At 44.7% G+C, this 15,467-nt stretch overlaps 5 protein-coding genes across 5 annotated transcripts in view; 1 reads left to right on the top strand and 4 right to left on the bottom strand.

Moving 5' to 3' along the window:
• LOC309563904 (uncharacterized protein) overlaps positions 1-10,007 on the bottom strand; it is a gene marked incomplete at its 3' end in the record, with an annotated part of 68,930 nt that extends 58,923 nt beyond the window's left edge. The window contains 2 exon segments of the mRNA XM_082268537.1: positions 7,458-7,662; positions 9,954-10,007. Coding sequence (XP_082124663.1) covers positions 7,458-7,662; positions 9,954-10,002 — 254 coding nt within the window. The 5' untranslated portion in view covers positions 10,003-10,007.
• Positions 1-15,467, bottom strand: part of LOC309564430 (uncharacterized protein) — a gene marked incomplete at its 5' end in the record, with an annotated part of 504,148 nt that overhangs the window by 369,765 nt on the left and 118,916 nt on the right. The window lies entirely within an intron of this gene.
• Positions 1-15,467, top strand: part of LOC309563902 (uncharacterized protein) — a gene marked incomplete at its 3' end in the record, with an annotated part of 281,290 nt that overhangs the window by 225,500 nt on the left and 40,323 nt on the right.
• The window catches only part of LOC309562808 (uncharacterized protein), a 400,807-nt gene that overhangs the window by 373,622 nt on the left and 11,718 nt on the right, over positions 1-15,467 (bottom strand). The window lies entirely within an intron of this gene.
• On the bottom strand, positions 6,026-7,214 carry LOC309563905 (uncharacterized protein; the record flags this gene model as incomplete). The annotated part of the gene is made up of 2 exons (XM_082268538.1): positions 6,026-7,159; positions 7,206-7,214. 2 exons carry the CDS (start codon positions 7,212-7,214, stop codon positions 6,026-6,028), a joined length of 1,143 nt encoding a protein of 380 aa, XP_082124664.1.

Below are 15,467 nucleotides of genomic sequence, written 5' to 3'. Positions count from 1 at the left end.
TTTGGCAATGGACAGTTTCTCTCTTCAGGCAAAAGAAATCAAAATAATACTCTTATCTGGATCTCTTCCAAACAAATAATTATTACCATTGTTGCCTTTTTTTTTTTTTGGGCTAATTTTGGGATTTTTAGTTTTAATAATTTGGCCTTTGCTCAGCAGGACTGCCTTCTGGGGGTTCCAGCTATTCCTACCCTCTTTCCCTCTGGGAATTTGGGTTGCAAGCAGTTTCAACCATCTGTGACATCCAGAGAATTATCTCTTTCGGGTCCAACATCCAGCATTTATACACGGCATTCCAGTTTGGCGCCTGTCGGCACACTGATCTTCTGTTTTTAGCCTTCACAGGCAGGCAAGTTCCTCCATTCATTACAGTGAATATGTAAGTGCTCTGTTGTAATTATGTTTAATCATTATAATGTACATGTTGTTGATACTTTGTTGGATGACATATTACTTACATACTAATTATCTCTAGACCACCCCCTGCGGGCACCCCTGAAGAAGGAGTTTGGGGTTCCTCTCCGAAACGCGTCGGGTGAATACCCGTGGGTTACATGTGGTGCATTTTCACTGTGTATGTAATGTTTGTATAACTTGCCAATCATTTTAACTATTTTCTTTGTATTTATATTTTTTCAATAAAGTTTCTAAATAAATTGTGTATCTTGAATTACATAGTGCCTGAAAAGTCCCGCCCCAAGGGGAACCCCCATTGTTCTTAAATTCCAATTTGGGATGTGGCACTCAGGGGATCACCCCACATGAATCAAACCTTTCCTTAATCCTATTACAAGGGATGTTTACATTCCTTGTAATAGGAATAAAAGTGATAAAAAAAAATGTAAAGGGAAAGTGTAAAAAAAACGAAATAAATAGAAAAAATGTAATAAAATAAACAATTAAAAAAAGAAAAAAAAAGTAAAGCGCCCCCGTCCCCGTGTGCTTGCACGCACCAGTGAACACATATGTACGTCACACCCACATATGTAAACAGCGGTCAAACCACACATGTGAGGTATCACAGCGAACGTTAGAGCTAGAACAATAATTCTAGGCCAAGACCTTCTCTGTAACTCTAAACTAGTAACCCGTAAAAATGTTTAAAGCGTCACCTATGGAGATTTGTAAGTACCGAAGTTTGGCGCAATTTCACGAGTGTGCGCAATTTTAAAGTGTGACATGTTAGGTATCTATTTCCTCGGCATAACATCATCTTTTACATTGTATTAAAAAATTGGGCTAAACTCAGTGTTTCATTTTATTTTTTTTTTAATTGATGAAACAGATTAAAAAAAAAAAATGCGTTTGAAAAATGGCTGCACAAATACCGTGTGACATAAAAAGTTGGAACAACCGCCATTTTATTCCCTAGGGTCTCTGTTACAAAAAAATATATAATATTTGGAGGTTCTGAGTAATTTTCTAGCAAGAAATGATTTTCGAACTATGGTACATAAAAATATCAATAGGCGATGCTTAACCACTTTACCACTGAGTACCGTAGTACTACTGCGGCAAAGTGGCTCGTTATCGTCTGACGACGTAGTACTACGACGTCAGACACTCCTCTTTCTCGGCGACGCGCGCGCGCTGCCGGAGGCTCGCTCCCGCTGTATTCAGTCACAGCGGGAGTCGGGCAAGGGGAGGAGCAGCGGCGATCGCCTCTGCTCTTCCCCGATCGTCGGGGATCTAGTGTGGAGATCCGCCCGCTTGTGTAAACACAAGTGGGCGGATCTCCCAAGTGACAGGCAGGGTCAGATTGCAGGGTTCAGCATAGCTGAACCCTGGATCTGTCCTTGTGTCACACAGTCACCTCCCCCCCACACGTCAGTAAGCACCAGGCATACATTAACCCCTCCCTCTCCAATAAAATTAACCCCTTCCCTGCCAGTGTCATTTTTACAGTAACAGTGCATATATATAGCACTGATTACTGCAGTAATGTCACTGGTACCCCCAAAAGTGTCAAAAATGTCAGTCAAGGGTCCGATCTTCCGATCTGTCCGCCGCAATGTCACAGTCCCGCAAAAAAAAAAAAATCGCAGATCGCCGCCATTACGCGTTAAAAAAAAAAAAACACCAAAAATGACAGAAATCTTTCCCTTTGTTAGTAAACGCAATAACTTTTGCGCATACCAATCAAAATACGCTTATTGTGAATTTTTTTTACCAAACATAGGTAGCAGAAAACAAATTGGCCAAAAATTTAAAAAAATTTTGATTTTTAAATTTTTTTGGGGGGAATTTCATATAAAAAAATGTGAAAAATATTGTTGTTTTTTCACTATTTACGCTATTTTTTTGTATATAGCGCAAAAAGTAAAAATCGCACAGGTGATCAAATACCACCAAAAGAAAGCTCTGTTTGTGGGAAAAAAAGGACGTAAATTTAGTTTGGGTATGGCGTCGCATGACCGCGCAATTGTCAGTTAAAGTCGCACAGCGCCGAATCGCAAAAAGTGGCCCAGACGTAAGACAGCAAAATCCTCTAGTGGTAAAGTGGTTAAAAAGCCTTCACAGGTCACCCGTTTACAGTTACAGAGGAGGAGTTCTAGTGCTAGAATTATTGCTTTCGCTCTAATGTTCGCGGTGATACCTCACATGTGTGGTGAGATTACCGTTTACATATGCATGCGTGACTTACGTATGCGTTCCCTTCTGCGTACAAGCACCGCGCAGGGATGGGGTCTCTTCAAATTTTTTTCCTATTTTGCTTTTTATATTTACTTTGTTCCTTTTAATTGTTTTTTTTTTTTTGATCACTTTTATTCCTGATACAAATAATGTAAACATCCCTTGTAATAGAAATAAGGATGACAGGTCCTCTTTATGGAGGCATCTGGGGTCAAAAAGACCCCAAATCTCTTCTTTAACTTTAAAAGCAAAAGATTTAAAAAAAATTATTTACTTACAGCCTGGACCAGAAGTGACGTCATGACGTTGCTTCGGTCCTCCAAGGCCAGTCCTAATATTACACTGCTCCATCACCGGTTCATCCAGTCCTGACATTACACTGCTCCATCACCTGTCCATCCAGGCCGGACATTACACTGCTCCATCACCTGTCCATCCAGGCCTGACATTACACTGCTCCGTCACCTGTCCATCCAGGCCTGATATTACACTGCTCCGTCACCTGTCCATCCAGTCCTAACATTGCCCATTGCTCAAGGAACCCCTAGCAACCTCAGGAGGAACCCTAGGGTTCCACGGAACTCTGGTTGAGAAACCCTGATCCAGAAGATGACTGTACGTGTTGATGCTGACTGACCCTGCCTTAAGCCATGCTGGAACCAAGCACAGATTTCAGCTTTCCTGAATGAAAAGGTAGCTGCCAAGCAGGTCATCAGAGTTACATCAACATCCAGGGTATGTGGTTCTCCCACTTAACCAAGAAAGACGATAAATTGGCTTCCTAGTTACAGTGGAAGGAGAAAATCCCCCATGAATAAAAATCAGTCTGGAGTTTTAGGACTGTTCGGTCTGGGTAGAACGTTAAGGAGAATGCTGCGAGCCGGGTCTGTCTTTAATTTATAGTTAACCAGTCCTATCAGGTTGTGGGGGCGGAGCCACAACCCCCCATCGTATGCTGCCATGATGCACCAGGAAAAGTAACTTAATGATGTGTTGTCCTTTCTCGGATATAAGTTTACGACGGGTAAATAGCAGAACATCTTTAGGGACACCACACATGTTTAGCCCAACCTAACATTCCCGCACTTCAAAAAAGGAATTGGTAAATCAATTATTTATTTTCTTTTCCAATAGTTTTATTGAGATTTTTAACAAAGACCAGTAAGAACAAAAACCAATAGGTACATCAACATCAATTACTCAAAAAAATTGTATATCAGGTTACATAAATACTGATCAAGATGGTTCAATATATTTGCCTCTAGAACCATTTATTTATCATGAAGAAAGATAAAACCAAAGCTGTGGTCCCTAGGAAAGTATCTTCTCTCGCCCTATTATACCTCACCCCCCACCTGAGTCGCACAGGCATGGGAGAGGAACAGGGGCGCCGCTGCAGTGTTAGCGACGTTACCCAGCCTCTCCATCAGAGCCCAATAAACGGGGGGGGGGGGGGGGGAGACAGGTGAAGCAGATTGGCTGTATTCCACCTGTAGCACATCCCAGGGCACAGAGTAAAGAATTTCTTGTAATAAATGCAACATCACTATATTAGGCTCATGTTCCTTAAAGAGAAACGAGGAGCGGGTAGAGTAAAGCAAAAGAGAGAATAGGACACAAAGAGGAGAAGAGCACTCTATCTTGTCCAAGAAGGCTTTAATGTTAGAATCCTATGAGGCATCTGAGAGGTACGTAATCCATGGATCCCATATTTTATGAAAAGAAGCAATTTTGTCTTGTGTGGATACTCTGCCATGTGAAGACGCTTCGACTGCTTCTCCATCTCATGATCTGGAAGGACCTTCTGATGAGGATGTGAATCATTCCCCTGTGGAGAATACTGAGGAGCTAGTGGAAGACAGGAGTTCAATTGTACAAGACACAGAGGAGTCAATAGGCCCTTCTGAGGAGTGTGTGGAGTCTCAACCTAGTTGTAGCTCTCAAGGGTTGGAAAGTGAATCTGAACCCAGAGATGGGTGTCATTAAGGATACGAAGGGAAATACACCAAGGCCAAAGAGACTGACGTATGATACCCTAGGAGAGAGTTCTGAAAAACAAATTGTAATGTTCCAACATCCCACACAAGTAACTGCCTCTTCTGTAGGGATTCCCAAGGAAGATGATTTTATTCCACCCGCTGACACTATTAGGTTGGCCACTGATTTCTTGTTGGCCTATTGAGAGAGTGACTCGCATTTATTGACCAGTTGTCAGCTTCTATTAGTTCCACATAAGACTGCTGTTAGTTTTTATTATGTGGTACTTTATATCTCAATGGAGTCTTCCACTTAGGAGTCCCATCATCTTTGGGGACCAAAGACATTCAAGTGGGGGGGAGGATGTAGCCAAGTAAAGAAATCGCTACCAGCATAGTTAAGGCTGATATACTGTTCCTTTAAGTTTGTTGCTTATTTTGGAGGTTCTCCTGAAGAGTGGCGTGTTGGATTGTGGAATATATAGTCCAGTGGAGGATGAAGACTGTGCAAAGTGGGACGGATGGAAGTATCCTCCCAGGGAGCTGCAGGTTCCGCGGGGGATTATGGGAGAGTCTATAAATAAGGTGCGAAGTCAAATGTTTGCTCTCTTGCCTCAGGGACCGCGTGTGGTGTGGATGTGCCGGAGAACCGCTGTGGAGAGCAGAGCGAGTAGAGGCCATGGCCTAGTGCGGAGACACCTTGGAGAGGTGGCAGATGTCACAGAGGAGTGACTAATCGAGAGCGGAGACGCCTTGGAGAGGGGGCGGACGTTACAGAGAGGTGACCAACCTGGTGCGGAGGACTGTCGGAAAGGAGTGTCAGAGGATTGGGTGAGAGATACCTAATGGTAGTGAGCGCAGCAGCTCATGGACACAGTGAAAGGGCCTGTGACGCAGCAGAGACACAGAGAGGATTTTAATGTAGTGGAGCGGTTGCCATGGGACACTCCTGATCTTTCATAGTGCTTGGTGAACCAGGAGGCCTCATCTGTACACATACAGTGGTTTATACTGACTTAAGAGCCTGTAATACAAATACTCCTTTTTCTCTTTGGATTACAAATATCATTCATGGAATGATTAGAGCTCCTACTGCTGGCGAAGATTAGCAAGGCCATGCCCAGGAAGACTCATTTAATTCATAGGAAAGGGGGCCCCCTATAGGTGATAGAGTGCACTCTTTCAGGTTTTATTTAAGATTGATATGGAGTCTCTTGAGATATATCTATGCAGCTGAGTTAGTCAGATCTAACTTTAGATAAAACAGTTAGATGAGATTCTGAGTCTTGGGCCACTCAGTGATTCTGGGACTTTAAGATTAAGAATCTCACTTTGGTTCTTTACACTCATATTTCCTGTTGTGATGAAACTATATCTGTTCATTTCCTTAGGTCAGTAAACTGATATATTGTTATTCAAGTGTCATTGTTGTTTCTCTGAACTACCATGTGTACTGTCTGATGGCTAAGAAGGCTTACTTTATAATTAAAACTTTTCCCGCACTCTGAACATGAGTAGGGCAGCTCCCCTGTGTGAAGTCTCTGGTGCCGAAGAAGGGTTCCTTTTCTACTAAAATATTTCCCGCACTCTGAACATGAATGAGGAAGCTCACCTGTGTGTATTATCTGATGGCTAAGAAGGTGTTCTTTTTGTTTGAAACATTTCCCGCACTCTGTACATGAATAGGGACGCTCACCTATGTGTATTCTCTGATGCCTAAGAAGGTTCATTTTACTATTAAAACATTTCCCGCACTCTGTACATGAATAGGGACGATCACCTGTGTGTATTCTCTGATGGCTAAGAAGGCTTACTTTATGATTAAAACTTTTCCCACACTCTGAACATGAATAGGGACGCTCCCCTGTGTGTATTCTCTGATGGCTAAGAAGGCTTACTTTATGATTAAAACTTTTCCCGCACTCTGTACATGAATAGGGACGATCACCTGTGTGTATTCTCTGATGGCTAAGAAGGCTTACTTTATGATTAAAACTTTTCCCACACTCTGAACATGAATAGGGACGCTCCCCTGTGTGTATTCTCTGATGGCCAAGAAGGCTTCCTTTATCCATAAAACATTTCCCGCACTCTGAACATGAGTAGGGCAGCTCCCCTGTGTGAAGTCTCTGGTGCCGAAGAAGGGTTCCTTTTCTACTAAAATATTTCCCGCACTCTGAACATGAATGAGGAAGCTCACCTGTGTGTATTATCTGATGGCTAAGAAGGTGTTCTTTTTGTTTGAAACATTTCCCGCACTCTGTACATGAATAGGGACGCTCACCTATGTGTATTCTCTGATGCCTAAGAAGGTTTTCTTTACTATTAAAACATTTCCCGCACTCTGTACATGAATAGGGACGATCACCTGTGTGTATTCTCTGATGGCCAAGAAGGCTTACTTTATGATTAAAACTTTTCCCACACTCTGAACATGAATAGGGACGCTCCCCTGTGTGTATTCTCTGATGGCTAAGAAGGTTTCCTTTATCCATAAAACATTTCCCGCACTCTGAACATGAGTAGGGCCGCTCCCCTGTGTGAAGTCTCTGGTGCCGAAGAAGAGTTCCTTTTCTACTAAAATATTTCCCGCACTCTGAACATGAATGAGGAAGCTCACCTGTGTGTATTTTCTGGTGCTGAAGAAGGTGTCCTTTGTGACCAAAACATTTCCCGCACTCTGAACATGAATAGGGAAGGTCACCTGTGTGCATTCTCTGATGGCTAAGAAGGTTTTTTTTGTGTTTAAAACATTTCCCGCACTCCGAACATGACAATGAATTCTCTCCTGTATGAACCCCTTTATGATCAAAAGAAGTTTCCCTGAGTTGAGATGGTCTCCCGCACCCGTCGGCACTGTCAGATATTAGAGGACTATGTGAAGTATCAGGAGATTCCTCAGAATTAGACATATCCAATGATCTCCTCCAATGGTGAGGTCTGTCATGTATATTATGAGGAACGGGATTTACTTCTGGAGAAGATGCCATGTCATTATCTTCTGTAGTCACATCTTCCTCCGATGTCCTTCTATTCCCACCACAGAGTCCGTCTGTCAGAAGACAAGAAAAATTACCAAGAGTTTTCCACACTCATATACACTGCTCAACACTTTATAATCAGAGTATAGCATCAAGTCAGGGAAACTCCTGGGATATTCATCTGGTCAGTGAAGTAGCAGAGGGGGTTGTTACCAACCGGTGCACTAGATGGGCAACAATGAGGCGACCTCCAAAACAGGAATGGTTTTACAGGTGGAGGCCACTGACATTTTCCCTACTCATCTTTTCTGAGTGTTTGTCACTAGTGTTACATTTGGCTGGGGTCAGTGTCACTACTGGTAGCATGAGGCCATACCTGGACCCTATAGAGGTTGCACAAGCAATCCAACTCCTCCAGGATGGCACATCCATACGTCCCATTGCCAGAAGGTTTGCTGTGTCTCCTAAGGAGCATGGAGGAGATTCCAGGAGACAGGCAGTTACTCTAGGAGAGCTGGACAGGGCTGTAGAAGATCCTTAACCCATCAGCAGGACCGGTATCTGCTCCTTTGTACAAGGAGGAACAGGATGAGCACTGCCAGAGCCCTACAAAATGACCTCCAGCAGGACACTGGTGTGAATGTCTCTGACCAAACAATCAGAAACAGACTTCATGAGGGTGGCCTGAGGGTTTGACGTCCTCTAGTGGGCGCTGTGCTCACTGCCCGGCACTGTGGAGCTCGATTGGCATTTGCCGTTGAACACCAGAATTGGCAGCTCCACCACTGGCACCCTGTGCTTTTCACAGATGAGAGCAGGTTCACCCTGAGCACATGTGACAGACGTGAAAGGGTCTGGAGAAGCCGTGGAGAACATTATGCTGCCTGTAACAGCGTTCAGCATGACGGGTTGGGTGGTGGGTCAGTGATGGTCTGGGGAGGCGTCTCCATGGAGGGACACACAGACCTCTACAGGCTAGACAATGGCACCCTGACTGCCATTAGGTATTGGGATGAAATCCTTGGACCCATTGTCAGACCCTATGCTGGTGCAGTGGGTACTGGGTTCTGCCTGGTGCACAATGCCCAGCCTCATGTGGTGAGAGTATGCAGCCAGTTCCTGGAGGATGAAGGAATTGATACCCCTGAATGGCCCCCACACTCACCTGACCTGAATCCAATAGAACATCTCTGGGACATTCTGTTTCACTCCATCCAATGCCGCCAGGTTGCACCTCAGTCTGTTCAGGAGCTCAGTGATACCCTGGTCCAGATCTGGGAGGAAATACCCCAGGACACCATCCGTCATCTCATTAGGAGCATGTCCCAACGTTGTCAGACATGCATACAAGGACGTGGGGGCCATACACACTACTGAGGACCATTCTGAGTTGCTGCAATGACATTTCACCAAAATGGACTCGCCTGCTGCATCATTTTTTCACTTTGATTTTCGGGGTGTCTTTGAGTTCAGCCCTCTGTAGGGTGATAATTTTAATTTCCATCAAACTATGTGGCATCCTTTCCTTCCTAACACATTACCCAGTCCATACCAGTATAGATCCTAACACATTACCCAGTCCATGCCAGTATAGATCCTAACACATTACCCAGTCCATACCAGTATAGATCCTAACACATTACCCAGTCCATACCAGTATAGATCCTAAAGCCTCGTACACACACAACGATTATCGGCCGACCGATCGCCCGACTTTTGTCCAAGTTGTGTTTTGTTGGTGGGAATGTGCCTAGACTGCACACGAATTTTCTCGGCCAACAAAAATCTATTTCAGAAGTGATGTCATGTGTTGGTTTGTTTTCTTTGTGTTTTTTCTTCACTGAGCATGCCCAGGCTTGCTCATCAGATTTTTCCCTGCCGAAATATGTACTGACTGCACGAAAATCGGCCGTTGTGTTGACGGCCAACAAAAATGTTATAGCCTGCACACCAGATTTTTTTCGGCCGAAAAGTCGGAGTTGGTTGTGGGAAGCATCATACTAACAAGCCGAAAATCGGCAGATCGGACGTTGGCCGAAAATTCCCTGCCAATTTTCGACGCGTGTGTACGGGGCATTACACATTACCCAGTCCATACCAGTATAGATCCTAACACATTACCCAGTCCATACCAGTATAAATATCCAGCATGATATTTTCCCCATTGAGATCTGACGTGTTTTCAAAGTGTTCCTTTCATTCTTTGGAGCAGTGTATGTCGGTTGAACATTTCAAAGTTTAAAAGAGATCTGTGGTGGAACTGGGTGCAATCACAACACCAAACTATGACAACTAACCAGATCAATGATACCACCCAACCAAACATCACTAAGTAAGCTTTAACCCATTCTTGTATAATTACCCGAGCTGATATCTGGAGAAGTTTCTTCCTCTTTAACTGCGTCCATCATCCCAACCTCCTCTGTAAAATGCTGATCACCCCTCACATACGTCTTTTCCTTTATAACCCCCATTTGTACATTTATCAGATCTTCATCCTAAACCAACAAAATGGCAGAAATAATAATAAATACAAAAAAATAATAATAATAGAAGAATGGTATGTCGTAGGGCTTGGGATCACTCTCCTACATTCTCATCTACCTGATGATGGTGGGGGATGGTGTGATCTTCCTGTGTGGAATCCTGGGAGTACGGAGGACGGGGACATCTCTCTGGTGGGTTTCTGTAACTGGATGACTCCACCATGGTGTCCTGGTACTGCTTTCTGTGACCTTTTGGAAACTTTGCCTCCTCCATTACAAAATTCTCATCATCCTCCTCTTTTATCTCTTCTTTAATGTTAACTTGTGTGGAATCCCGGGAATACAGAGGACGGGGACATCTCTCTGGTGGCTTCCCATTACTGGATCCATCTGTAGGAAACACACACACTGACTGAATACATTGTTTCTATGTGTTTATCAGATGATGGGGGATCTAGGTGGAGCCTCCGTATTGCTCTCTCCTTTACAATAAAGTCTCCTCTTACCCGGTGATGTGAGGGGCGGCTGATTCTCCATCATGACGTCTTTGTAGAAGTGGATCTACAGATCCTCAAACATCAATCCATATACCCAAACAGATTTTGTATTTAGTGGCCATCACTCACCTGTGCTGATGTCTGGAGAAGATTCCTCCTCTTTAACTTTGTCCATCATCCCAACCTCTTCCCTGAACTTCTGATCACCCCTCACATACGTCTCTTCTTCCTCTTTAACCTCATCTTTTATATCTATCAGATTTTCATTCTAAACAAACAAAATAGCAGGGAATGGTTTCTTTAAAATGTGAGCACAAATAACCTCATACCTAAAAGTGGAATATATTTTCATACAGTCAGATCACTTTTACGATCTTGATTTCATCTTCACCTACCTGATGATGGTGGGGGATGGTGTGACCTTCCTGTGTGGAATCCCGGGAATACAGAGGACGGGGACATCTCTCTGGTGGGTTCCCATTACTGGATCCATCTGTAGGAAACACACACACTGACTGAATACATTGTTTCTATGTGTTTATCAGATGATGGGGGATCTAGGTGGATCCTCCGTACTGCTCTCTCCTTTACAATAAAGTCTCCTCTTACCCGGTGATGTGAGGGGCGACTGATTCTCCATCATGATGTCCTTGTAGAGATCCTTGTGTCCTTCTAAGAATCCTCCTCACCTCTCCGGTCAGGTCTGTGTTTTATTAATAGGGATAAGGCAGGAGGTTTAACAATGCATTGAGGAAATTACAGGTGTAGATATTACTAATGACCCGTAGGTTTGCTTATTTCACAAAACTGGTAAATAAAAAAAACTGTATAAAAGCACGATAGTCCCAACTTAATGAACACAGCAAAGGGGGCAATTCCAAAAAATTGTCAAAAACTTAAAAAGTCTTTACAATTAGAGATTGGTATAAATCAGTTGAATATACAATATGGAATACATGGGAAGCAGACCGGAAGACAAGATGGAGAGTTTCTCAAACAAGTGGGTTAAGTGGGCAGAGTTCAAGAAGATGAGTAAATATTTAGAAATCTGGACGGATTAGAGTATGAGGGTGGAATATGGGTAGATTAAGAAGAAAGGGAGGTGGTAAAATAGACGACTAGATGAGTAATACCGAGTGGAATGGGAAGTGGGAAGGATCTTGGGAGAAGGGTTTCTTGGGTAAGAGTTTTAGTAAGATTATAGATATGTATTTTCTGTTTTTGAAAATTTATAAAATATAAAAGTTTGATTAAAAGAAAAAAAAGAGTGATGTCATGTGACCTCCCAGAATCCTTCTCACCTTTCTGGTCAGGTCTTTATTTTATCATTAGAGATGATGTCATGTGACAAGTCAGAGAAAGCAAGGTGGCAGCATGGGGTCTGGGTGAAGAGTGGGGAACAGAAGCATCAAATAGGGTGTGTGAAGAGCGGAGATCTCCAATGTTGAATAGAGGAATGAGGAGTGGGGGACAACAGTGTCAGAGGGGGTTGTGGACAATAGGCGAGCAGTGTGGGAAGGGGAGTAGGGGGGTGAGGATAGGGGGACAGTGGTGTTAGATGGGGGTGAGGAATGGGGGATAACGGTGTTAGATGGGGGGTGAGGAGCTGGGAAAAGCAAAGTTACATTGGGGGTGAGGAGTTTGGGGACAGCAATGTTAGTCGGAGAGTGAGGAGTGGGGGACAGCAGTGTTAGATGGGGGGTGAGGAGCAGGGAACAACAAGGTTAGATTGGGGGTGAGGAGTGGGGGACAGTGGTGTTAGATGGGGGGGTGAGGAACGGGGTATAGCAGTGTTAGATGGGGGGTGAGGAATGGGGGACAGCAGTGTTATATGGGGGGTAAGGAATGGGGGACAGCTGTGTTAGATGGAGGTTGAGGGATGGGGGACAGCTGTGTTTGAAGGGGGGGTGAGGAGCGGGAATAGTGGTGTTAGATGGAGGTTAAGGAACGGGGGACTGCAGTGATAGATAGGGGGTTAGGAATGGTGGACAGCGGTGTTAGATGGGGGGTGAGGAGTGGGGACAGCGGTGTTAGATGGGGGCAGGTAACTGTGTTCGGTGTCTTCTGACACATGCAGAGTATAGATGGCACAGAAGACACGGTGGGGTTCCCGGTCCTCCTGTATATACAGATCTGGGGGCCCAGTTGGTGTTCAGGCAGATGACAGGATTAATGTTAGTTGGGGGAGGAGTTCTGTTGAATATTTCCAGAAGGGAGTGTCCAAGTCACCATAAGCTCTGCTTCTCACCCACATAAATTGTGGATACCTCGGATCTGTCTGGTGGGGGCGCTGCAGTAGAGCTGGAGAAAGTTTTGCTATTGGGAAGCGCGCTGTGCGTCCATGCTTTTAATTTTTCATCGGGGGAGCAGAAACCGATCCTCAGTGTTATGTGTTCCTCTGTTTCTGTTCCCCCAGCGGCAAAAAGGAAGGAGGACATTTTCTTTATGTTAATAAAGATTATAAATATAAAATAAGATCTTATTACCTCCTCTGCTGCCACTTCCAGCTACGTCTCCAATCTAATTCCTCACGACTCACCGCTCACTCTGTAACGTTCTATATATACTTGACATCACTTCCTGTCTGTAACTACATCACTTCCTGTCTGTAACTACATCACTTCCTGTCTGTAACTACATCACTTCCTTTCTGTAACTACATCACTTCCTGTCTGCAACTACATCACTTCCTGTCTGCGCGTTCCATCTGAGAGAAGTCAGATCACCACCTTGTGGATCATATTGGGATTTTGTAGAATATGGGGGGAGGAAATTTTGGGACTTTATATGAGACTCATGACCAACAGAGTCTCCATCCCTGTATGCAATGAAGCAGGAAATAAAGACAATATTGGGATTTTTGTACTTAGTGTACTTATGGTGATTGTAGCCGTATTTGTTCCTCGCAATCTGTGCTCTGAACAATCCCAGGGCCCTTCCTGACGCCCCCTTTTGTTCCTAATCTTCAGGGTTCACTACATGGCACCCCCTTTACGGTAACACTCTGGGTGAGCTGGCTTCTTGATCCCCTGACTTCTCTGGAGTGGTCCCTTCTCTCAGGCAGACCCCTGGGCAGATCCCTTAGTACTCACGATACTGTTTTTCCCAAAGTCCTCTGCCCAGCAGCTCCACTGGTCAGCACACTGGATCCTCTGCAGCCCAGCTCCACTCCTTGTCCCTAGACCGACCACCTGGACCACCTTCCTCACGCTGCAGGAGGAGAGACAGCCATCCGCCTCCTCCTGGGACTTTGCTCCCGCCAAAAGCCCCCCTGTCACATGCTCCCCTCCTATTTTTGTGCAATCCCAGAATGCATTGCAGGAATGCCCTCCCACTGGAACTGACATAAAACAGTGTGTGCCACTGGCTAGGTTTCCTCCACTGTCCAATGAACTCCCTCATTGGCTACAGTGGGGACACTCCCTCAGACCCAGTGAATCACACCTAGAAACATGTGACAGGCTAAACTAACAGAATAGCTCACCTGATAAGCATCAGGAGCAACTCAATGCTTTTACCTAGCACCTGTCTAGAAGGGTGCTACATTTTTTTTTTTAGCAGAGACCCTAGAGAAAAAAATGGAGATAGTTGCATTTTTTTATGTCACACGGTATTTGCACAGCGGTTTTGCAAATGCAATTTTTGGGGGGGAAAAAAACACATTACCCCTACATTTTTGTATAATGTAAAAGATGATGTTCCGCTGAGTAAATAGATACCTAACATGTCATGCTTTAAAATGGCGCATGCTCATAGAATGGCGACAAAGTACGGTACTTAAAAATCTCCATAGTCAACCTTTATAAAGCCTTCACAGGTGACCTGTTTAGAGTTACACAGAAGACCTAGTGCTAGAATTATTGCTCTTCCTGTAACGTTCGCGGTGATACCTTTGTGTACGGTGTGAATACCATTTACATATGCGTGTCCACGACTTACGTATGCAGTCACTTCTGAGCGTGAGCTTGGAGGAATGGGGTCTCCTAAATTAGTTCTCTTCTCATTTATTTTACTTTTTATTTTTACACTGTCTATTTACATTGTTTTTTGCCACTGATGGAACCCTTTCTGCTTCCAGTAGCCACAGTCCACCCCCCACCCCCGCCCCATAAAGTCTGAAGACAGTAAATTGGCTGTTTGTTTACAAAGTTTGGAGACCCCCCCTGTTCTAGAAGAACACTACTATGAGCTCCAGAACTCTCAAGCAGAAGCAAAAATGGGTGACCCTTGGACTGAAGAGCCAGAGCCTGGGAACAGAGAGTTTAAAGCTTCTCTTGGGGAAGAAAATCTCTGGCTTGAGCTGTGTTTAGGATGAGACTCAGATATTCCAAGTGATGAGTTGGTTCCAGGGCTAAGTTCCGAAGGTTCAGGTCCCAGTTGAACCTTGGCAATGTCAGGACAGTTCTAGCTATGCTGTCAGCCAGAACCTAAGCTAATGGAGGTGTTCCAGAAATCCCACACTGGCGATGCCCTGGGAGCACAGCAAGGTTAGCCCCGGGGGCCAGCACCTTGGTGAACACTCAAAGTGCAGAGGAGAAGATAAACCACTAGATGGCGTTCGCAATATCGGCAATAGCCCATTCCATCTAGTTCATAACTTGAGCTATCAGGCGCATGCCCAGTGGACTCCGCCTTGCGTTCCACGCAGTCGGAAGTCCATTACCGTGTCGGTGGGACGCATAGGCTGGTCCAGCTTCCGCTGGACACTTCCGGATGGGGGCGGGCCCGGCGTACGTGACCCGGGGAACCCCACTGGCAACCAGCTGACTGCAATTGCCTTTTCAGCTGAGACTAGTCCCAGCTGATTGACAACGCTCCTTTTATATTCTACATGCCCGGCATAGGACTCATATGTTCCTTTGCCGAGCATGATATAACACCTACCCTGCTAAG

Source organism: Pelophylax lessonae (assembly GCF_965119305.1).
Source record: "Pelophylax lessonae genome assembly, chromosome: 9".
Lineage (NCBI taxonomy): Eukaryota > Metazoa > Chordata > Amphibia > Anura > Ranidae > Pelophylax > Pelophylax lessonae.
Note: the sequence above shows the minus strand (reverse complement) of the source record. Positions and strands in the feature narration are given on the sequence as shown.